This window comes from Amphiura filiformis, chromosome 11, assembly GCF_039555335.1.
Source record: "Amphiura filiformis chromosome 11, Afil_fr2py, whole genome shotgun sequence".
Lineage (NCBI taxonomy): Eukaryota > Metazoa > Echinodermata > Ophiuroidea > Amphilepidida > Amphiuridae > Amphiura > Amphiura filiformis.
In genome coordinates, this window is record NC_092638.1 from 12,004,863 (window position 1) to 12,029,872 (window position 25,010).

The following is a 25,010-nucleotide window of genomic DNA, read 5'->3' on the forward strand; positions in this document are numbered from 1 at the left end:
TACAAAGTTTATAGTAACACAGAAACGTAGAACATTAAAGCTAATATTCCACCAGTTCCATTTAATATTTCAAATGTAAGATTTTCATTCTTACTCTTAATACTCTAACAACATCATCCCACAATAAATTCACCTGCTTTTGACAGTCCTTTATATCTGATCAGCAGAGCATTATTTTAAGGATATGTGACCTGCTGCCAAAAATGAGCGTAAAGTCGCATAAAGACATCCTTGCTGCTGAGTTTATGTTCTTTGTTTGCCGCCGCACTTGTACAAATCCTCTTTTGGCGTCATTGTCTTCAAATGGTTCAGATCAGTTAGAGTATAACGACCATTGTAACCTAGTCTCTTCATTGCCAACAAGGTAACAAGCTGTATATTTTTGGGCAATATTATTTTCCCTTGTTTGTCTCTTTAGCACAGTAATGTGGGGTCGAGCTGCCCAGCTCCTACCCTCCGTGTTCTCCGTCTATACATATCCACTGTCCGTACAGGTAGTTGTTTTGCACCTTGTTACATCTCCTATCGTCATGGCGATGATTTGGCCTTCGCGGTTAGATTGCGTGTTATTTGGATTCAAGACAAACGATGTACGGGCAGAGTAACCATCATCCCTGCTCTGGTGGGGTCCATTTACAATAGGACCGTTAATATCACCCTGTTTACGGTCGGCAGAGACAGGTCTAGCAGATACTGAAAGATCAGAATTTGGCGACGGTATATCATCTTGAATTGGTAGAAAGCTGCTGTTGCTACTTGACGCTGCTACAGGTTGATAATCGCCCGTTACATTGGGTTGAATACTTTGAGGGAATGCACTGTATGCTTCTGGATCCTGAAAAGCATTCGTTGGATCCTGGAAGACACGTTGATTAGGTTGCGATGTCATAAGACTTACAATGGAATGACTTGGATGAGATGTGCTGATTGCAGTGCTTGCTGGAGATAAGTCACTTGAAGCCTCACGCGATGAATCTTTAGTAGCTTTAGCAAGTGAATACTTTGGGTTGTTATTAGATTGCTTTCTCCCAGACTCTGTATTGGTTAATTCTGCTCTTGGAGATTCAGACGGATCTGTTGGTAGCGACATAGGACTGAATGAGTTCATTTGTGATCCAAGTAAACTTTCCATTACATTTGCGTTGATCACAGCACATGTATCTGCATAAGGCTGGTCACGTTTTCTACACTGGTTTTGCTGGATATTGCTTGATACGGTATTTGGTGATAGTTCATCAATTCTATTATACGAGTTCGAAGTAGAAACTCTTGGTATGAACGTAGTTGGCTGGTTGTCCTGTGTTTCAACTTTAGCTGTATGTACATTATGTTGGCGTCCATGATCAAAAAGTTTTGGCAATTGTACCGTTGATGTGTACGGATCAGATTCGTAAGACGCGGGAAAGTTATTTGAAGAATGGGAAGATTCGGCCTGGGGTTTATAGGAAAACTCAGCTTCGACTTTAGGACTGTTATTGGTTATAACGTTGGCATTGTGATCAACGCTAGTCGACAAACTCGGATTAAGAACTGGAGCAGATGTCTGATCAGAACCAAGTTTCTCTTTGGCTTCAGTAGCGGAATGGTCGACTTTAGGACCTAAGACAGCATCTGATATTCTACTATACCCAATTGCTGGGCATTGTCCTAATTGTGGGACGTTAGTGTTCGTGATTGGTCTGGCAGACTCTTGATTGAATGATATGGGACTTGAAGCGTCTTGCTGGTTTGAAACGGTAGTTGGTATTTGTCTTTCAGGTACTTCTGGCATCCTCGAATAATCTGAATTTACCGATGAATCCTGAAGTTTTGAAGCGCTTTCTTGATTTGAAGTGAATGCTGTGGGACCTTTAGGGACTTGGTTTTCGGCCATCTTTGCAAACTCTGAATTTGCTGATGAATGCGGAAGCCTCGGAAGACTTTGCTGATTTGAAGTGGTTGAAATGGTGCTTTCAGGGACATTTATTTCTGATATCCTCGAATAGCCCGAATTCGATGATGACTGCGGATGTCTAGAAGCGAGTTGCTGGTTTAAAGTTGTTGCAGCGACCCTTTCAGGAAGTTGGATGTCTGCAATCCTTGAATAATCTGAGTTTACTCGTGAATTGGTAAGTCTTGGTGTGCTTTGTGGGTTTGAAGTGGCAGTTGGTATTGAACATCCAGAGACTTGGATTTCTGACATCCTCGAATAACCTGAATTTGCTGATGTATGTGGAAGCTTCAAAACACTGTGCTGGTTTGGACTGACAGTTGGTGTAAGACTTCCAGGGCCTTGGCTTTCTGACATCCTTGAATAATCTGAATTATCCGATGAACGCGGAAGTTTTGAAGCGCTTTCTTGATTTAAAGTGATTGCTATGGGACCTTTAGGGACTTGGATTTCGATCATCTTCGAAAAATCCGAATTTGGTGATGAATGCGGAAGCCTCGAAGGACTTAGCTGATTTAAATTGGTTGATATGGAACTTTCAGGGACTTGAATTTCTGATATCCTCGAATAACCTGAATTAGCTGATGACTTTGGTAGTCCTTGAGATCTTTGTTGGTTTGAAGTGGTTTGTTTGGAACTTTCGGGGACATGAATTTCCGACATCCTCGAAACACCTAAATTTGCTGATGAATGTGGAATCCTCGAAGTAGTTCGCGGGTTTGAAGTGGCTGATGTGGTACTTTGAGGGGCCTGTATTTCTGATATTCTCGAATAACCTGAATTGGCTAATGAATGTGGAAGTGTCGAAGCGCTTTGCTGGTATGGAGGTGTAGTTGGTAATGCATCTACAAGGACTTTTGACATCCCCGAATACTCTGAATTGACAGATGAATTTGGAAGTACAGAAGCGCTTTGTTTGTTTGAGGTAATTGGTGTGGGTTCGTCGGAAATTTGTATTTCTGGCATCCGCGAATAACCTGACTTTACTGATGACTGTGGACGGCTGGAAGTGTTTTGCTGGTTTGGAATGGTAGTTGGTATATGACTTCCAGGGGCTTGGATTTCCGATATTCTTGAATAGCCTAGATTTGGTGATGACTGCGGACGTCTGGAAGTGTTTTGCTGGTTTGAAATGGTAGTTGGTATTTGACTTCCAGGGACTTGGATTTCAGACATTCTTGAATAATCTGACGTTGCTGATGACTGCGGATGTCTGGAAGTGTTTTGCTGGATTGGAATGGTAGTTGGTATTTGATTTACAGGGACTTGGATTTCCGACAATCTTGAATAATCCGACGTTTCTGATGATTGCGGACGTTTGGAAGTGTTTTGCTGGTTTGGAATGGTAGTTGGTATTTGACTTCCAGGGGCTTGGATTTCCGATATTCTTGAATAGCCTAGATTTGGTGATGACTGCGGACGTCTTGAAGTGTTTTGCTGGTTTGGAATGTTAGTTGGTATTTGACTTCCAGGGGCTTGGATTTCCGATATTCTTGAATAGCCTAAATTTGGTGATGACTGCGGACGTCTGGAAGTGTTTTGCTGGTTTGAAATGGTAGTTGGTATTTGACTTCCAGGGACTTGGATTTCCGACATTCTTGAATAACCTGACGTTGCTGATGACTGTGGACGTTTGGAAGTGTTTTGCTGGATTGGAATGGTTGTTGGTATTTGATTTACAGGGACTTGGATTTCCGACGATCTTGAATAATCCGACGTTTCTGATGATTGCGGACGTTTGGAAGTGTTTTGCTGGTTTGGAATGGTAGTTGGTATTTGACTTCGAGGGACTTGGATTTCCGATATTCTTGAATAACCGAAATTTGACGATGACTGTGGACGCCTGGAAATACTTTGTTGGTTTGGAGTGGTAGCTGGTATTTGACTTCCAGAGACTTGGATTTCGGGCATTTTTGAATGACCTGATTTTTCAAATGATTGTGGAAGTCTCGAAGCGCTTTGCTGGTTGGGATTAGTTAAGATAATATCTTCTGCGACTTTTATTTCTGAAATCCTCGAGTAACCTAAATTTACTGATGAATGCTGAAGCCTTGGAGGACTATGCTGGTTTGAAGGGCACTCATCATTGGTAGAAAAGAAGACAGTGGTATAGTGTCATCAGAATCGCTGTTCTCCGGTTGAGGTTTGGGATTGTGTCCTGTCGATGACGGAATCTGCGACATTTTAGAATAGGGGTTAGCCAGGGGGTTAGCTACATTTTTAAGAACATTTAGTGGAATAGGACCCATGGTTGGTTTAACCTTTTGCTTGCCACTTGTACTTTTAAAAGTATCTTGTAATCTACCATTCTGTTGTTTATGTTGCCCTACTTTCATATACGGAGAGATTGTTTCATTTAATTTACCAGGGTCGAAGAGAGTGGATATCTATAGCAGTAATATTATTATCTTGCTTTGATGATGAGTCCTCTTCGAATACATCGTTATCTCTTGATGACGAAAACAGTGATAACATTTCGTTATCAAGTGAAGGCGTGGAGGGTAGTCCGCTGTCTGTGCTGTCCGTTCGAGAAGACGAGGTGCCACTGTTGTCCATGAAGTGTCCAAGTGTTATGTGATGTTGATGTTGTGATTCTGTTTCCCATCGCATGGCGTCAAAATCATCTGCTAAAGTCATCTCCGAAGTACTTGATGAAGTTGGTTGTGAACAGAGTAGTGGCATTGGATCGTCAAATATTTCTCTTTCCCGTATACGAAAAGTCACTTCCCAATGCTGAAAATGAAAATTGTAAAAAATGACATTGTTTTAAATAATTATATACTATTTTAATACAACAAAATTAAGTGGTTTAAGCTGAATTATTATATAACAGAATGTAATATATAGCTGTCCGTATTTGCATGATGGTAGGGTCTAACCAACGTCTCAAAAATGCACAGTTTTCTATTACTTAACCTAATTTCACACATCAATTCAACAACATCATTAATTTGATTCCTTCTAATGATAACTGTAATAATAATAATTGTAATAATAACAAATTAGCAGATGTTTTTCGATATATCAGATGTTCTAGATAAAGAGTTTATTATTCAGTCTTAACTAAATTTGCTAAATTCGCTCGTTATGACAAAGAGTAAACTCGCCATCATAAACCAAAGGCCCAAACAAAACTTCAGGAGACGAGATGATTGCGTCCGAACGGTTTGAAGAGTTAACAAGAAGTAATTAAATTATCTAAAGATGGGAAATACATTTTATATAAAGTACCGTTTATGGCAATAATTTTCATATCTCGCCTACTCTGCACCGATTTGAAACATATGTTACCATAAACTCTGACTTTGAATATTTAAAACGCATATCGCATTTTGGTTTTCAGGCCACGTACGGAAAGCAATTCGTCGCTCACAAGACATAGTGGCGTATCACGAGTATGGCCATTTTGAGATAATTGCATCTGAAGTTTTAACCGTTTGTCATACATTGCCTCGATTAAAATGTCCCCTTTTCTTGAACGGATATGAAAATATAAATATTTAGGTTACATATTTTGAATTATTGTGTACAACATTCCCCTTGTTTTGGACGACATAATGGCGTATCAGTGAGCCGCGATATACCGAAATAGTGGTGTATGTCACATATTTACGACATAGTGGCGTATGTCACTGATACGCCACTATGTCGTCATGTACGCAATAATTCCATTGAGTGAGATACGCCAAACCTAATTAATGATAATACTTAATTAATTAATGACATGTATGTCTTGAAAGTTTGTCAGAATGTAGAGCTTTATACATAGATTATGAAACTGATCTTATCTCATTTTGTCAAAAATGGTTGATACGCCACTATGTCTTGCGAGCGACAAATTATTTAAGCCTTATACTGACCTTATCCATCCGCTCATCGTTAATAATAACCGGATCAGGTATTGTGTCTTTTCGAATTTTGTAGGTAACGACACAGACTACACTTGCCAAACACATGACACAAAGTGGGATTACAATTGTAACAACGAGAATAGGAACTGGAATGAAATAGAGAAAAAATGAAAAATCAAAAATATAGAGATGGAATTGGTCGGTACTAATAGTATAGACAAAGTACTCGTGTTGCACATCATCCAATATTAATGTGTTTTGTATCTGCTCAAATTATGAAACTTTAATGAGCAGGTTGTAAGATTTCATGGATTGGAATCGTAAGGCTGGAAACGTTATATGCGGTAAACTGAACTACTATTGAACTAAACTACTACTAAACTGAACTACCATTGAACTAAACTACTACTAAACTGAACTACTAGTACTATTGTGAGGGAAAATATTGACCAGGACCAGAAACTAAAATGTCACCCGTATGCATCACTCTGTGGTGGGGTGGGGGGGCATCGACCATGATGGTGGGGAGGCACCGGATATGATTGGGGGCACAAGCCATTTTCGGCAATATTTTTATGTCATTTTCAAAATTTTCAGACCGATGGGGTGGGGGCTGGCCGTGCCCCTATGACACCACTTGCCCGAATTGCACATACACTTCACCGTTCTACCCCTGTGGTTTTAATGTAGGCTATTATGTCTTTCGCCGAATTAATGTTGGTTCTTTTTTGTGACAACAATGCCATACATGAGAACCTATTTCTGGAAAGCGAGTCGAAAGTTAAATGAATGACAATCATACCTGGAATAGTACTACACATTTCAAACTGACGGACTTCAGAAGGCAATCCCCATAAAACCACGTTATCTGTAGTTTTGTCGCAGCATAAACTCTAAAATCGAACATGATTCCATCATCACCCACACCACAATCCACCGTTACATTAGCGCTTGTTCTTGAGGGAGAAACCTTCATCTTCATCCATGTGCCAGTTGATGTACTTGGACGATTTTCCACGTAGTACGAGTCTATTGGACCATTAGGCGGAACAGGTGGGTCCCATGATAGAAACATTAGCTCGGATGATTTAGGAGCGATGTTAGTATGCAGAAATGGCGATCCAGGAGCTGCAAAGGATGTTATTACTAGTATAGTTATGATAAAGGCATAAGTAGATGTTTTATTATAACATAGTTTCATTCAGAAGAATGTGTCGATAAAATGTTCCAAAATGAATTCATGTTGGTTTAATCAAATTCTGTTAAAATGTTTTAGTTGGTAGTTGGTGTGATTTGGTGAAAGTGATAATTGTGTCGAATGTATGAATGGCCAAGTGGTCCAAAAAACGTGTAAGACAAACGTGTAAGGTCAATTGCATCTTACACGTGTAAGGTTGCATCTTATACGCGTAAGATTGCATCTTATACGTGTCATGTTGCATCTTACACGTGTAAGATCGAAGTGGGATTCTTAAATTGACGAATCACAGAGTAAGAAATCACAAACAACCAATCATCTTACGCTTAGCAATCTTCGACCAATAATATGTAAAGACGTTTCTTAGATTTGTAACGCCCACGACTTCTTATATGTGTAAGCAGCGATATAGAATAATAACTAGATAACTAAAGGACCAATCACAGGACGAGCTAGCTGGAGGAATGGCGACCATATGCTAATTAGGAGATTGTTGTTTACGTCCGTGACGTCATTTTTTGCCAAAATTTTTGTGCCGAAAATGACGAACAATTTCAGTTTTCTTTCTATTACTGTTATATTGTGAAAAACCATATAGCTGTGGAGTTAATCCAATATGTTAGGAAAATATTCAAACCGAGGACACCATGTTGACACTAGCTAAATAAGCTGTATTTTCACTCGTAAGGGTGACAGTCAATTGCAATTTCGTCATTTTATTTTTCACCACAGTTCACAGACGATTTGACCTTTTGAGGTCATTTAGTAGATATGTTTACCAGTCGTTTTGATTTTCGTAACAACAGTTCGCCCTTTGAAAAGTGAACTTCGACGTACGTGGTGCGAAACTTTCTTGCCACCACTTGCCAAGTTTTCTTACGGTGTTTCCCGAATCTTTTTATCGTGTGGTTGATCAGTGCATGAGCGGTAATCACACACGGCACCAGGGCATTCGCTTAACTGCCTTGGGTGTAAGATCTTGAAGTTAGTGATGGACAATACGCGAAATTATTGGCGGCGTACTGCCGTAAGTAGAGCTCGTCACCAACATATCACCAACATCGAATAAGGCAGTTTCTAAGTTTGTATGAGAGCTACAATGTCCTGTATTGTATGCCGAAACTCTGTCAGGAATCGATCCGATTATTGAGATTTATCTCACTTTCTGGTTACTTTTTCTCAGTTATCAATTAATTTCAGGAGGTGGAAGTAAAATATCGATATCGAGGCTGAGATTATTCGACGCTTGTCGTATGTACTAGTCAAATTGAAATACCGTCCATCCCTAATAGGCAATTCTTACGCGTGTAAGAAATGATATGGCGAGATTGCATTGGTCGAATACGCGTAAGATGATTGGTTGTTTGGGGTTTAAATATGGGTTCTTTATATGATTCGTCAATTTAAGCAATTTATGCGATCTTACACGTATAAGATGCAATTTTACACGTGTAAGATGCCATCTTACACGTGTAAGGATAAACGTATAATCTTAAACGGTGTTTTTTTTGGTCCACTTGGCCATTCATACGAATATACCAAATTACGCAGAACAAATTTCTCCATCTGTCGACCACTTTATTTTGTAATTTAGTTTTAGAGTCTTTTAGAAAGGGATTTTTGTTTTAGTGTTCTGATACTTTTTGTGCATAGTATATTGCATTGCTTCCTGGTTGGTTCCGATGATCACGTAATTATTTCTAGACCCGTTGATAGCTTGAATTCTTAATACAAAAATGTAAAAGAAAATGCAATGCCCAAAATGTGCAATGTGGCCTCCAGAATACAATGCGCGCGTGCTACTAGAAATAAACTTGTTTCTCTTTTGATCTTACCTCCTATTTTTGTTTTTCCATACGCTTGCCCAACATCTTTACCACAATGTGCACCATTACAACCAATTACTTTGAAGAGGTATTGTACATTTCCCCAAAGACCAACAACAACAGCATGCAAAGTGCGTACTTCAGGTAAGCTTCCATTAATTACGTCAAAAAGTGGCTCCTTGTAGTAGTTTATTTGGTAATGGGAGATGACGCCCTTTGGTTCAGAGGGAGCATCCCACTCAAGACTCACGTTAGATGATGTTATATCTGTAATCGCGAAGTTCTGTGGTGCACTTGGGACTGAAAGCCAAAGTTAAGAAGGTAATTGGTTTCGATCAATGCAAATATCTCAACCGATGGATTTTGTTGAAAAGTTATATAAATTGTTATCTTTTTAAATGTTTCTCAAGTTTAATTCGTTTTGAACTGAAGAGAGGAATTATTTTGTTGATTACTCCTACGTTAGTAATCTGGCCCTATGATCCCAGGTTTGTCTTTTTTTAAACGGTTTTTGAGAAGACAAAAACACCGGTAAAATGATTATGCCGACTGTAGCTTTACATACACCAGGCACAAAAAGAAACTCGTCAGTTATATTCACCCTTGCTGTTCAATAACTTGATAATTTTGGATTATTCTGAAATATACATTTTGTTAATTGGACTTTGCTTTCTCATTTGACACCCTATTCGTGAAAACCGAACAAGAATTGACCAAGATATGCGCCTCCAAAGCCTCCAACCCCAAAATCAAAAGTTGCATTTTCAACGATTTTCAATGGGAACGCATCGTTGTATTGCACACAAGCACCACGGGCCAATCAATAAAGCACACAGTATAACAGGCACAATTGAATCGTTAAAACTTTTCATTTTGGGGTTTGAGAGTTTGGAGGCGCATATCTTAGTCAATTCTTGCTCAATGTTCACAAAGTCCAATTAACAAAATGTATATTTCAGAATAATCCAAAATTATCAAGTTATTGAACAGCAAGGATGAATATGACTGACGAGTTTCTTTTTGTGCCTGGTGTATATCATATTGGAAGGAAAGCATATAAAACACACATAATATTCGTAGAATACTAATACCACTTGTGCCATTCATCAGTCTGTAATAGCTTACAATTGTATAAAGGAACGCTTAATCAATATTCAGCCCCAAGTTTTGACTTTCTCGTTTTAGTAGAAACAAAGTATAGTTTCTTGTCTTACTTCCTTGACCAGTACGTCCTAGTTGTTTAGCAGAAAATGGTCCTTGTCCCGCGTCCGTGTACGCAGTAACCCACACAAGATAGGTAGTATAGGCTTCCAAATTGTCTATAACAGCGAAAGATGCAGAGTCGCCTATTTCATTTTTGTTCGAAACTCCTCCTGGACATTATTGTAAAAAGATAAGTTTGTTGTAATATAAGTATATTATATTACCGTAAGTTTTGGTTGCAGTAGAAATTAAATAAAGATGATTGGTTGTCTATAATATTTTAGATTTATCAATAATTCGAACAAAATCCTCTCAATATCATCAGTATCAGTATGGATCCAAAGACCATACATTTCCTTAAGAAAATATGTAGGTTATCCGTGCTCTATACGATGCATATCCTATCAGCGACTGCTATACCTTGTTTAGGATTTTCAAAAGAAGTACCTGCATGTGCAACCATGACTGATTCAAAATAACCCGTTTAAGTCATGCAAGTAACTCCGAGGTCGTGAATTGAATTGGTTTGAATGAGGAATACTACGGGAACCAGCGCCTTTTGATAGAAGTCACACATGAGTAACGTAGATAGCCAGTGAAATTGTTCACTTTATTCGATGGCAATGGGCTTCTTCTTCTCTACCTGTATCTTCAATCATGTTTGTACTTTTCTGTCTATATGAGCCAGCTTGCTTACATAATTATGTTTTTTTAACCTGGCTTGAGGGACATGAGCCCTATGTAACGGTTTAAACAAACATACAAATAAAGAAACCGATACCTTCACACTCAGGTTGTTGATGTGAAAGACAATATGATATGTGATATCCCCGTATTATGCCGTTCTTGTATACATCTTTCAAAGGTGTCCACGACACTTTTAATTTTTCCCAACTTTCAACATCTTCTTCCAATGATATTGGTTCTGGTGCTTTCGCTGGCGCTATGGCAGATATGAAAGAAATATTATTATTTCATAATTAATCGTATTATTATTATTGATGTTGGTGTTAAATCATTATTTGTAATTTATTTATAAATTCCGTAAGCTAGACACCATTCAGGTAAACATTGACATTATAATTAGCAGTATACCATTAATCCTTATGGTACTATAATTTTTTTTTTCATATATTTACTACGCTATCGAATGTTGGAATTAATAAGCTTTCAGAGATATTTTGTGCACCCCAAATGTCAAAGTCACAAATAATAATGATTAAAATCAATCTACACCACTTCAGTTTGTTGCACTTTACTTTTAATCGAGAAATACATTTTATATCACAATATCTAATTAACAATATCTAAGTATTCGAGTGAATGTTCATACGTGTTGGTTATTCAAACAGCAAAGTAAGTTTAAACAGTCATTCAACACAACAATTATCGAGACTAACCTCAATATTTCGACATGTAACACGTGTCTTCATCAGGAGAACTCCAAGGATGTTGTGAAGGAGTCATCTCAGGTCAATCGTGAAGTCAACTCCTTCACAACATCCTTGGAGTTCTCCTGATGAAGACACGTGTTACATGTCGAAATATTGAGGTTGGTCTCGATAATTGTTGTGTTGAATGACTGTTTAAATTTACTTTGCAATATCTAAGTAGGAACACTAAATTTGGAAATATTGCAACCATGCACTGCCTGAATCATCTACCTACCTCCTTCTTTTGTTCTAATTGGATTGTCAAGTTCCTCCCATTGTCCTGTGTATTTATGATTAATGGCCCGGATTTTGATATCATAACTTGTGTAAACCTGCAATCCTTTGAGCTCATACTTTAGCTGGTCGGAATCCGCTGAAGTTGTCCCATTATATGGCCTGTATTGTTTTGTTAGATATCGTTATTATTGAGAACATTAAATTTTAAAATGTATCTAAAAGGTAAACAAAATTCACTTAAATAAGAACTAAGTCGTTTTGGGTCTTTATTATACTGGATGAGACACTTTAGGGAATGGTACAACCCCTCCCGTTTAGTAGGGTTAAGAGGTTTGATGTTAATTTGGGTGTAGTTGTAAATGCGTAATTGTATCTAAATTCAAGTTTTTGTTTTGTATCTTTTTTTACCATTGTATTGATGTAGTATGTTAAGGAGTGCAACAATTATCGGACCTATGGTTTTTATTAAAGTCGAGGCTTCAAGCATTTATTGGCACCTGTTCTCCATCTCGGATATTTAAATTATCTTCCTGTAACTGCTTGTTGTTTGATGGAACATATATTACGTTCTTGAGCATTTTTGTTCGGGGTTTGACAACCCTGGATAACCCAAGAAAACCTCTATTGAAGCTTATATCCATTGGGGTCCATTTGAACACCTGGACGGATTGCGAACAGTCAGAAGTTAACACCCTACTCTTTTATAAACTTGCTGCGAGATAGATGCGCTCTGTACACGGGATCGACGGCTTAACGGCCCCTCCAAATTGCGAAGGACGGAGTACTTTCGTGATTTACTTACCCAATTCTAAATGAACGATGGGAGAGCGGAAGTTTGAATTTAATCTACAGAGCTTGCCAACTAATTTCAGACATTTTTTGCCAGGTCAAAATCCCAGCAAGTCTCCACCACTGGGATTTAAACCTGGGACCTCGTGTACTAAACGTAAATACCCTAACAATTAGGCCACGCTTTCCTTCATAAAAGTAATTTTCCAATATTGTTGTACAAGTTTGCATTATTTTGTTTTTGGAATGCAAAAGAGGTTTAACATGTTTACTTTTGTTTTTCAGTGTCTAATTACCAATTGTCATCAATACTGTTAACTCTCCATTGGACATCGTAGTGCTGCATTATACCGTTGGGTTCGTTTGGTGGTTCCCATGTCAAACGTATGCTAGAATTACTTATCGGATCTCCCAGTATTTCTGTTGGGGAGCTTGGAGCTGTTAGAAAATATAAAGCAGTTTCAAAGTTGTTGAAATTTTTCATATCTATAAGAAGCAACCCATGGATAATTTCTGTACTTAGATCATATAAAAATGTTGAATTGCAGACTTTCCAGTACATTTGTCATCTGAGGAGTTTGCCCCTGTATTACTAATCATTACGTTTCAAGTGCCTTAAAGAATTCGCAACATTGTACCATCATTGTAGGCCAAAGTGAAGGTAATAACTTATTATATCCAACACACAGCCCATAGCATGTTATATAGCAAGATTGTCAACATTTGACACATCTGGGTCATAACATGCCAGTTACTTGCCTATATGTCTATTATGTGTTTATCTTGGCTGATAGAAAACCTCAGGATTCATATTATTAAAAATGCAACGATGTAAGAGTAGAAAAATTATTGATTTCTTTATAGAACTAAATAATATTACCTTGTAAATTTAAAGGATATATTGAAAATACAAACCTTCCGTGATATCTTGTATACAGCAGAATGTCGTATTTGGTCCACTTCCAGCGCTGTTGTAGGCTTGTATTACGACAGTGTACTTTGCATATCTTTCTAGATCTAAAAAAAAAATACACACATAGTTATATGTTTTATATGAATACCTAAAGCATGCATGAGAAATATTGTCAAGCAAGTAATTGTAACTAGTCCGCGAGATTGAAAGCATTTACAATAATCAAATTATTTAAGAAACAAAATCCACCACCAATCCTTCGTCACTCATGGTTACTCATAATAATCATGACCATATTTAGGAGAACAAATGCCGAAGCTAGAGTTCATGATTATTTTTAATAATTAATTAATAATAATAATAATAATTTTTTAAATTTCTTTCAAAAATGATAATAAACTGTACGTACTGTTCAGGGTTACCGTGGTGGTTGGTGTATCATGTTTACTTGTACTGTAATCATTGTCATTTCTAACATACAATAAATACCCACGTATGATTCCATTTCGTTGGTCTACTGGCATTTCCTATTCGCATGAAATAGGAGATAAGATAAGCATAATTATTTACAGGTTAATAAATGCGTATCACTTGTTGGGAGTGAAATTGTACAAAATAATTAACGCGTACTGAGATGTTGATGCGTCTAACGCACGGGCTCCGAAAGAGGGGAAGTGTATTAGATGCATCAAAATCCCAGTACAGTGCATTATTTTGTACAATTTCTCGAACAACATTAGTGATACGCAATTATTAAGCTATTTCATACACGACTGAAGAATCCCGTGATATTTGCTATTTTTATAACACAATTGTAACTAAAAATGTTGGAAAAAGCAAGCAAATATAAATGCACCCACTCGCAAGAAAAATGAACACCTTCCTCATAATCACCATCATCTACAGCACCAACATCAACATCACCAACATCATCATTATCATTATTATCATCATAAATAGTAATGACAGTGATCAGAAGCCTGAAGAATCTTGTCAAACATATTGTATTAGTAGCGTTTTTTCTTCAAACACAGCAGATAGGTTAACCCACTAGTTTACCGTAAACTTTACAGTAACTGTTATTATCTTTGATATTTTTTCGTACCTTCCAAAGTAGAATAACATCTCTTTTGCTTGGTTCAGTAGGATATTCATCCGAAATACCGGGAGAAACAACAACACCAACAGGAACTGAATAAATGCAATTATCAAAAGGATGCTTTTCAATGTCTTTTCACTATTTCGAATTAATAATAATAAAGGCAGAATTGATAAATTTTTAAGTTTTCTAACATCTAAGTCCTGGGATACGGGGTTTAATAATCACCCAACATTGGGTTTCTTGGAACGATTTTCGCGGTTTTAAAACAGTTTTAAGGTTATCTCAAGGAAGAAACATTACTTTAATAGTATATGAAAAATTACGACATTTCAGTTGGTCTCTGTTCACCATGCTGCTGTCGCACTAAATTTGGACCTACCACGTTTATGTAGATATACCAAATGTTTTAAATGTGGAGTTATAAGGGTATTTCAAAAATACATATTTTAATAACATTCAAACACAGTCATGAAGAGTTGCGGCAAAACATTGTAATTGCAGTGTTTTTCATTATAAAAAGTTTGAAAGATTTTATGACCGACACTTGTCACTAAAACGTTGTGACCAAAAACAAAACAATCATAAAACACTTTAAACACATATTTGTGTTTGTTGGGCTGATATCAACTCGTTAGCTCGAATTCATGCCGGTAAGCATGCTTTGGCGGATTCTGTACCACAGCTTGCGATGTATTCGCCAAGTGTTGGCTCCAAAATTCTCCGATTGCCATTTCAAGTGATTTTATTGCAAATGTTAACCATGGACTTATTCACTGTCAGAGCTCTAATTGTCTTACCAGATTCATTTGTGATGATCGAAAATTTTTCCGACCAGTCACTCCAAAACTCTTCCTCAGTGTAGTCTATTTTGGCAGCCACTTGTACTTCGTAACTCGTAAATGGTGTTAATTCAGTTAACATTGTGTTCGTAGTATCGACATCTGTAATTTTCTGTGGACATCAAATGAGATGACAAATAAAGTAAGAAATGATAAAACTCAAACGTACACAAAATCATGCAATTGTGAGCAAGTTTGTACAGAACGCGCCATGAACAATCACCTCTTTCGGAATGGATGCGTGTACATGTACATAAGGGTCTTATTGATGCATATTACAATTCAATTGGTCTTTGGTGCAAACAGGACAGAAATGACCGAAATCAATTGTCTTTCTATGCAAATGTGTCATCATGCATGATGTCATAATTTTATAATTATGATTGTCAAAGTTATGGGCATTGTCAATTTATTAAAGAGTCCGCTATGCATGGAATTGCTTAGAAATACAAACACCCCCCCACACACACACCCCACACAAAAACGAGTCCCTGTTAATTCAGAGCCGGAAAAGTGAGTTGTAACCGTTTTTCGGTCGACCAGGCAATGCTCGTATCGGACTACCCTCCTTTTACAGTAATTATCTTCCAATGATCGTACAAGAAATGCTTTCTAAAATAGGACCTACTACAAATTCAATAAATACTTACCTCAAACCATTCATTATGGCTAGTTGATTTGTACTGAATCTTATAAATTAGAATTGGAAAAATACCATTATTCCATTCTGCAGGTATTTTCCATGACACTTGCAGTGTATTATGGGTAACATCATTTAATGTAACATCACAAGGTGGGTTTGGAATAGCTGTAAATTTGGGAAAAAAACAAAACAAAACAAAAACCCGAATAATGATTACGTTACAGAAATGAAACAATTTGTTATATTTTACCAAAACGCATGCTACTATTGTGATACTTAGACAAAAATGTATGTCACTGGCTATCACATTGGGCTATTCCAGTTGAAAGCCACACACCCCCGTGGACGACATAACCTAAATCGCCTACACAGGGCGTGTGAATTTCAAAGGGGGTTACTTGAATGGATGATTCTATTCTATCCATGATGCAGTCATGTCTACAGTAGAATTCATCTCGACCTTTGCAGGACTTAACCCCTTTAAAAGCTATTAAACCAAGATAACACTCATTGAAACAGCTCAACTGATTAAATCGGATCTTCTCTGGTTGTGCACAAGTGACTGTTTTCATGTGCGATATCGCAATAAAGCTGGTATTCATAGCTTCAGTTGGGTAACCGATTATAAAGGAAACGAAAGGAAACAATGTTATGTGTGGCTTTGTTCACGAAATCAGACAATGTCGTGCTTTTTGTAAACCAGCATTCTTGAAAATGAGCAACATAATGATTTTTGACTTAACACGGTTTAGAAATAATTTCTTCATATTTTTGGTGTTATCTGTCGTTTACATGTCCTTCCTAAAACACAAAAGTACGACCCTCTCCAAACACCTAAATTAGCTAAAAATTTAGGACATGTTACAAAACTTTATTTTCTAGAACCTATTTAGAATAATTTAAATGTAGCTTTTACCGGTTTTTTGTGGCATCCTTCAGAAGTGAGCGGTCCGATACCAATATTTTCGGTCAAATCTCCATTCAAATAACACGGGGAGTTGGCTAGCTATGCCTTGCCCTCACTCATATTTTACAAAAGTACGACCATTTCTGAACATCTAACCTAGCTGTAATTTTAGGTCATGTTAGAGAAATATATTTGCTAGAAGTTTTGGAGAATAAATAAAATATTGGCTGGTTATTTTTCACACAGTGATGTTAACTAGGCAAGTGTCCATTCTCCCAACATACATCATTTGTAGGGGTCACGCGTCAATGGTGAGAGCACTGTGTATTGTGTATAGGAAAACGGACAGTAACTGCAGTATGCTACACCCACTGTGTTGGAGATTCAGATCATGTCTTCCGTAGGAGGTGTATGGATTTCAACTGAAATAAACCATTTCCAATATATTTATATAATCCAAGGAACGTATATGGTCGAATCCAACCAAAAGTGTCCACGGGCCAAAAATAAAAGTCCGAAATAAAAATGTCTCCACAATTTTTTCCTTTTGCCCATTGATTGATGACATATTGGCCTTATAGGAACCAAAAGTGCCATTACTAATCTTGAAAAATAAATCCAGGACGTGTGATAGTAAATGTGATATCAAAACCCAATGTTACCTACGAATACCACTAGGATGCTTTCACTATCGCAATACTAATCAACCTAAAACAAATGGAATATTCCCATTAACGCTTTTTCGTGTAATGTAGACCACAGGGTGTCAGGAAAATGCTAGCTCAACCAGAAAATATTTGTTTTTATTTTTATAACGCGATCAATATGATCTTAGTCAATTTATGCTAGTTTATTTTGAAAATGAAGTTAATGTCAGTTTCTGTATTTTATTTATCAAATGAGTATGAATCAATTTACACATTGTATAAGAACGAGTAGGATATATGTTTTCAAGAATATTAGGAATTATAAGCATACACCTAACGCTTTATACAATGAAAAGGTGAACAAACCCGGGTATTCGTAGGTAACATGAGCGATTTAACAATATCTATATTGAGTTTAGAGGTTTAAAGTTTGCTATTATGGTAATGAATTAATAAAATGGTAGTTTTAGATCTCTTTCAGATGGTACGTCCAAATGAATAAATGCTATTACCTTAGATCAAAATTTTTTGATGCTTTTAGCAAGATTTTGACCACTTCATTTTGATATACAAGTAGTTAATCAGCAATTTTACATAATAAATAATTGTTGAATGAATCCGTATATGGGTAATAATAGTGTCCTGGGGTACCGCTTAAAGTTTTTGACAATTAATTTGCATTGGTAGCGACACTTCATTACACATGTCATGTATTATGCTGTATTCGTAAGTAACATTTCAGTATTTGTAGGTAAGAATTATACTTTTGGTGGATATCCCAATCAAAACTTCATTTTATAAAGCACTTTGAATGTATCATTTTCTTTATGTGCGTTTATTGATACTTTAGACCCTATCATGTATTAATAATGTCGGTTCACAGCGGTTGAAAGAGTATTGAAGTAAGAAACAAAGGCACTAAAGTGACTTTAATTTGCTTAATTGCACACAACTCGCTTAAAACCGTTATTGCAGACTTGTGAAGTCCATCTTGGAGTCAGTTACGTCTTGTGGCCTTTCGTTTGAGGGCAACTACAATTAGCTTATTACCAGGGTCCATCATTATGTTGTCTAGATCATGAGACAATGAGAATAGTCGTTTTTCCATGGTATTCGTAGGTAACCTTAGCGAAAACGTCAAAATTTACCTTCGAATAAATCAATTTGGACACAAATTACTCAGACACCAGAAGGTCGGTAAACATTTAAAATGAAGCACACATGACAGTTGACAAATCCAAGTATTTATCCCTTCTAATCTTCTTTGAATCTGATTTTTCTTTCAAATGAGCAGACCGTCGTCTATTTCAGTACATATTTTTCAACAATTAAGCCGTATTCAGTTTTTTGCATGGTGGGCATGTATGTGAATTCGCAACTTTCATTGACATATGATTTGATAGCAAACATACAGGCCTTCGTTATGTATCAATATGGGCATTGGCATGAATGGCGGTGTTTCACAATACTGTCATGATGTCAAATTGTATTCGTAGGTAACATTCGGTTACCGAAATTTACCTACGAATACTTGCTTTTATTGTTGACATCTCAGAAATATTTAAACGCAGGCTATTGAAACTTGGTAGAAATAAAGAGTGTATTACCCTGCACCTATTGCTTAACTATTGTTTACTATTCTCTCACTTTGTGGAAATGACACAGCTTTTAACATGTATTCGGAGGTAACGCATATTTTTTACCAAACCTACCTTTGTGCCATTTAGAATTTCTGGCAGCTAAACACAATAATAAAGATGCCTGAATGCAATGCATTTCAGTATTGGACATATCAAAGCTTGTATCAATTGCGCATTTATTAGTGATTTCCATTTTTTAAAGATATATCTAGTGCTATGAAAAATTGTATTCGTAGGTAATGTAAAAAATACCACTCAAAAATGATCACAAAAATTCATAATTATGTACAAATATGTGAAAAATTGAACAGGCAATCTTTGAATACACGCCTTTCAGGAAATCAATTTAGATTCAATCCAATGACTTCTTTTCATAACTGATTTAGACGTTTTTAAAAATACTTTAAGAAATATTTTGAAAAAATGGGTAAAAATAGCATGTTTTGGGGTCTCTGTGTCTAAGTTTTTCACAGAAGGGGGTCTTATTATATATGGCGCGAAGCGTATGATCAAGGCGAATAAACACAATACAAAAATGAATGCCAATTGATTAATACTTTTAAGTTATGGCCCTGAACATGCCGTGTACACTTTTCGTTGGATTCGACCATATGGTTTATATGCGTACACTATAACATTTTGTGCACATAACTACAACAACAGTAGTCAACAATAGCAACCCGGAATAGCAACAACAAAACGAAATCACAGTACACTTACACTGCGTATCCAGATTGAAGCTTGTAGAATCAGTATGCGAACCTAATACGTTGCTTGAGTTGACTCTTACGTGTTGAAGCGATGTGGCGTTGGGAATGTAACACGAATTTTCACCTTTTGTTTTGCTATCAGGGCAGGCTATCCAGGGGTCGTTTGCTCTGCAACAATGACAACAACACAAAAAGCAATCAAAAACGGAGCTGATTAGTACCCCTCCCATAATAAATGAGTTAGAGTTTTATTTTGACTTCGATTTAGGGTTAGAGTTAGGAGTTCGATTTTGAGTTTTTAATTATGAGTTAGAGTTGCATTGTCAAAGAATATGGGAGGTGTGGTGCAGTGCTTCTTTTGTTGTATGATGTCCGGGATGATGTCAGATCGAGATAGATATTTCATGGGTATTTTCATGTTTTTGTGCAATAATTGAGCTCCCTACCAATGCACTACTCTTACCTCTTTGACTTTTTATGAATTTGATTTAAATTGTGTTTTTGTAATCCTATTTTCTTTTAAATATGTTTTTTTTTGATGTAGTAATATATTACTTTGAAATTGTACAGAGATAATATTTTTATGTTGTATCAATTAATGTGTAAATTTTGATGTTTGTAAATTGTAAATTGTGTCGCAATTCAGTTTTTACTGCTATGACATTTAATAAAATATACCTGAAATATAAAACAGGGTTTGAAAATAGCTTGTGTAAATCTCCGTTATCATCGTGACGTTCCAGCTACGGTTTACATCTCGTATACGTGACGCTGGACAAATCAAACTCTGTTCACTGCTAAAGGAAACTTGTGTGGGGTGTGGGGTGTGTGTGTGAATGTGAATACAATGGAGCAAATAAATCTGCAATCAATTCAGCCATGGTTTGCTAAGAGTTGAACAGGGTACCTGTGTCATCAAATCATTGTAACACCTCTTCGAAAGTGATTACGTAAAAGTGATAACATGGGGGAGGGGACAGTGTCATAGCCAGGAGGTTTAAATAGGGTGGGCCAAATGAGGAAGGCAAAGGGGAGCAAGGCAACTGTTAATGGGTGGGTGGCCGAAGAAAATGACAAATATCATGGCCGATAGCATCCAATAGGAAGGGGGCAGGGAAAAGATATTCTATATGCGGACTGCCGATTTTTTCTGGAAAAAACTATAATTGTTTTTTGTCAAATCGTGGGATTTTACAAACGCGCGCGCAAGCTTTGAGACGAACCTTTTTTTTGCCTAATAAACCTATTGTTAATGTTATAGTAGTTACCAATTTGACCCCTACCCCCCCCCCCCTTTCCAAAACTTACACAATACTCCACGATATTGTTCACATCTGAGCATGTACTAGTATACAGGTGGTCCCTGAAAGAACTGTATCGTCGGAAACTGATTTTTTTTTTTTGCTTTTTAACACCAAAACTAAACATAACTAAATAACTGATGTGGTTGAAGAATATATCAGCTATCACATACCTTTTGAATTTTGACAATTGAATATTGACCGCTCATTTTTAGAATAGAACATTTTTACGAGATTACCTCATTTTCAATCTGTTCCACGGAGACAAAAATATTTATCAATGACAACTGACGTTTCATGCGCTGATGATGCGCAGTGATTAGCACAGATCATCGATTGATATTTGAATCCGTGGAAAGGTTTGAAAATGAGAGCGTTTCGTATATATATTTCAAGAACGGGGTGGTCAATTGTCAAAATTAAAAAAGTATGGGGTAGCTGATTTATTGTGGAACCACGCTAGTTATTTAGTTATGTTTAATTGTGGTGTTAAAACACCCAAACAATTCAATACAGTTCTTTCAAGGACAACCAGTATCCCTGTTTACGGGTATCTCAATCTCGCATTTAAAGCTTAATAGTTTTGATAATTTAATACACCTAAATGTACTCACTGATAATGGGGTTTATATTGAAAGACATATGTCATCCTAAAGTTTGTGGGGTCGCCTTCGTCCCATTCACACCAAAAGTCAATAATATTTCGGCTTATACAGATGAAATTTTGCACTGGACCTGGTGGAACTGAAAAATACAATATACATAATAAGAAAAGACATGTGAATATAAACAAATATCTACATAATGTTCATCATAATGGAAGAAAAACTAACTTGATTACGTAACATTCTACTATGGTTAGTCAGAATAAATTAAAATCTGGTTTTCCCTTTAAAGTTAATATAAATGAAGCAGAGGTTAACAGAATATGCTAAAATACCAGGAAGATTTTCAGTATCAGATAATTGTGTATGACTTTGAAAGGCATGACAACATAAAAATAATCATGGTAATAAAATAATCATGGTAATAACAAGTTAAAGTGAAAGAATCTCCACTGCCTATGTTGGATGTTTAACTTGGAGTTCTATGTGGAATTGAATATCATAATATGACTTTGTGTCGAACTACGGTATACCTACAAACACACAAACACAACAAATTTGGCCGTTTTCATTTAATTTAAGTACAAGTTGGGACTTAACAAAAAGTCAAATAAAAATATTATATGTGAGCGTACACTACGAATGAGCCGTAAAGTCGGCAAATTGTATTCTGAGATACAGTATAAAATGTGCGTGAAGGTCGTATTCATAGGTACCTCAATTAGGCGCGACATGTTTCTCATTTTATAGCGTTTAAACCAATCAATAATCCTATTGTTGAAAAGGCAAATAATAATCTTCTACCTATTTCTATAGAATCATTAAATAGCTCTAATCTTTGTTTGCTTTGGCTAAATCCTGTTCAAGTGGTGGGTTACAATTACATTGTATTTTGTCTATAGGTATGTATAACCAACAATTAACAATGAGAGAATATTCCTGAACCTCATTGACTTGGGGATGATTTGAAATGACTGCCAATTATGACTTTATTTCCAGCAATGTTGAAAAACAGACACATGTAGAACCGAAAAAAGGTACCATTTTGTTGAAGGAGCAGAGTTCAACAAACCATATCATACCATATCTGGATATCATTTGAAGTCAAATGATATACCATTTTATAGCTTATGATATATATTTTCTAAACACGAAATAAAACAAAATTGACCGGGCCGACTTTACGGCTGATTCGTAGTGTCCGGTCACATATTCGTGACTCGTTGTGACTTTAGTGTATTATATGCTAGTTCGTTTTTATCATTACTTTTTCGGTATAAAGAAGTAGGAAATGTGACTTACTTCCAACCCTAACAAGGAGAGGAATGCTGCAGACAGATGTATCCTTCACACCGGGCTTCACACAGCACTGAAACTGAGCTGTATCATTAAACTGAAGATTGTACAATGATATTTGAGATGTAGTTTCGTTCACGGCACTGATGTTCTCTGATATCACTGTAGAATTTCTCAACCATTGGATATCTTTAGCGAGACAACCAGAAGAACATGTGCAAGTGATATTGAGATCTGTACCAGTTTCTTTATATGCCTCTTCAGGATCGATTACTGTAAGTAAGATACAAACATATTATCAGTAAGAAAAATAGAAGCTTTATTAACTTGAATTTAAGAAGGGAGCACAGCAAACCATCGACCTCTGTGTTTGCCGTACGTAAGTAAATAATCTGTTGATAATGATTACTTGCACCCTCTTAAGGTTTTTAGGAAGCTCCGGTACTCCCCCATTGCTGACTCTTTAGCACAAATGCGCAACCTAATCCCACACAAGCAAATTACACTTACAACTTGAACATTTAACGTCCATATAAATTGGCAATCGTATTACGTGGGACTTGGAGGGTTACAACATAAGCACATTATTTTGGGTAAAGTAGCCGAAATCTTTTTAATTTTTCAATTAATGAATAATATCATATACATTACGTTTTAGATCCCTTAAACAACATTTTAATTTTCACTTTGCCCCAAAGGTGAACACCACATCTGGGGACCACATGGATTAATGAGTTACACATATATTTGCAGTCATGTAGTTCACCTGACTCACGAATCATTTGGTTTATATGGCTACACTACTGTTGTTGCTCTAGTTTGTCTTTTAGGAGTAGCCCTTACCTAATTTAGTGGTAACTACTATAGTACATAGATGCACTAGAATCAGGATGAGGTATAAATTGAAAACTGTCATGTTGGTCATGATGCGATTTGTTAGCAGAGTACCATGTCAGAGAACATTGTATAAGTATAAGTATCTGGTATACACCTCGTTATAAAGCAAGCTGCAAAGTTAAGAACGACATCAGCAGTAAATTTAAATACATTTTGGCACCAAAATACACAGTGTCATTGATCTTTACATGTTCCATGAAATGAAAAAGAAATTCACCATTAACTGTATATTGTAATGGTTATAGCCACAATGTCAAACAACAAGGTACAAACAAGAAAGCAAATAATACTTTCAGATTTTAATCGACAGAAGGTGCGCACACATTACAATAAGTTAGGGTCATTTTCCCCCAGGTCATTACCTAATGTCAGTGAGTATTTTCAACTTCAAGAAGTAATACATGAGCGTTCCATACACATTATGCAGTCAAACATCGTACTTTTTTTTTAACTCATGAGTAAAACATTAATGTGAATTTAAAATCTGTAAGTTGCTTAGCTGCTGCAACATACGAAGTCGGCGATACAGTGTTATCAATTCGAGTTCTGATTGTTTAAACAAAACATTTCTCTTTTAACGAGTACGTGAATACATAAAGACAAATATAAATTTCCCATCATAAATCATATCTCACCTTTTTACTCTTCAAACGGTTGAAAAATTGAGCTGACATTGTCGACACAAACGGTTCGAAATATATAGTAATAATAATGGAGCCATGCGTGTGATCTTCTCGTGAGGTCCTTTTACATTGATTGAACCGATAGTACCTGTGTAGTGTCATCACGGTTCACAAATTAATTTGAAAAGAATTGTAATTGTTGTACTTTGGCTGGTGATAAGGTTACAGTGTGTACGTAAACATGAACTTTACACTTCCCGTAGCTAGAATATTGTGAAATGGTTTTTCAGGAAACACGAACTTTTTTTGGTTAGTGGGAGGAATTTAATGTGGACCCCCTCAGCTTACATCGCTTGGTAAAAACTTACTCCATAGACAATTCGGTATTGAATACCCATACATCACTGCATTGTACAAACC

General features: G+C 36.6%; 1 protein-coding gene across 2 annotated transcripts; it reads right to left on the minus strand.

The window, feature by feature from the left end:
* Positions 1-33: 33 nt before the first annotated feature.
* LOC140164361 (protein sidekick-1-like) lies at positions 34-24,708 on the minus strand. 2 transcript variants are annotated; one of them, XM_072187636.1, is made up of 18 exons: positions 24,603-24,708; positions 23,914-24,077; positions 23,077-23,343; positions 21,784-21,913; positions 19,879-20,036; positions 15,972-16,129; positions 15,280-15,433; positions 14,486-14,571; positions 13,790-13,907; positions 13,383-13,484; positions 12,764-12,905; positions 11,677-11,837; positions 10,790-10,951; positions 10,020-10,178; positions 8,815-9,105; positions 6,584-6,909; positions 5,791-5,927; positions 3,838-4,663 (listed from the first exon to the last, which is right to left on the minus strand). In XM_072187636.1, the coding sequence occupies exons 2-17, from the start codon at positions 23,993-23,995 to the stop codon at positions 5,901-5,903; spliced, it is 2,523 nt and encodes an 840-aa protein (XP_072043737.1). In that variant the 5' UTR covers positions 23,996-24,077; positions 24,603-24,708; the 3' UTR covers positions 3,838-4,663; positions 5,791-5,900. The 2 variants fall into 2 exon arrangements, with proteins under 2 accessions (XP_072043736.1, XP_072043737.1); XM_072187635.1 differs by lacking the exons at positions 6,584-6,909; positions 8,815-9,105; positions 10,020-10,178; ... (11 more) ...; positions 23,914-24,077; positions 24,603-24,708 and having other exon boundaries at positions 34-4,663; positions 5,791-5,902.
* Positions 24,709-25,010: the final 302 nt, after the last annotated feature.

Bases quoted from the DNA above. Each gene is read 5' to 3' on its own strand.
- LOC140164361 (XM_072187635.1), bottom strand. From the start codon at position 3,841: ATGCCCGAAATCCAAGTCTCTGGAAGTCAAATACCAGCTACCACTCCA.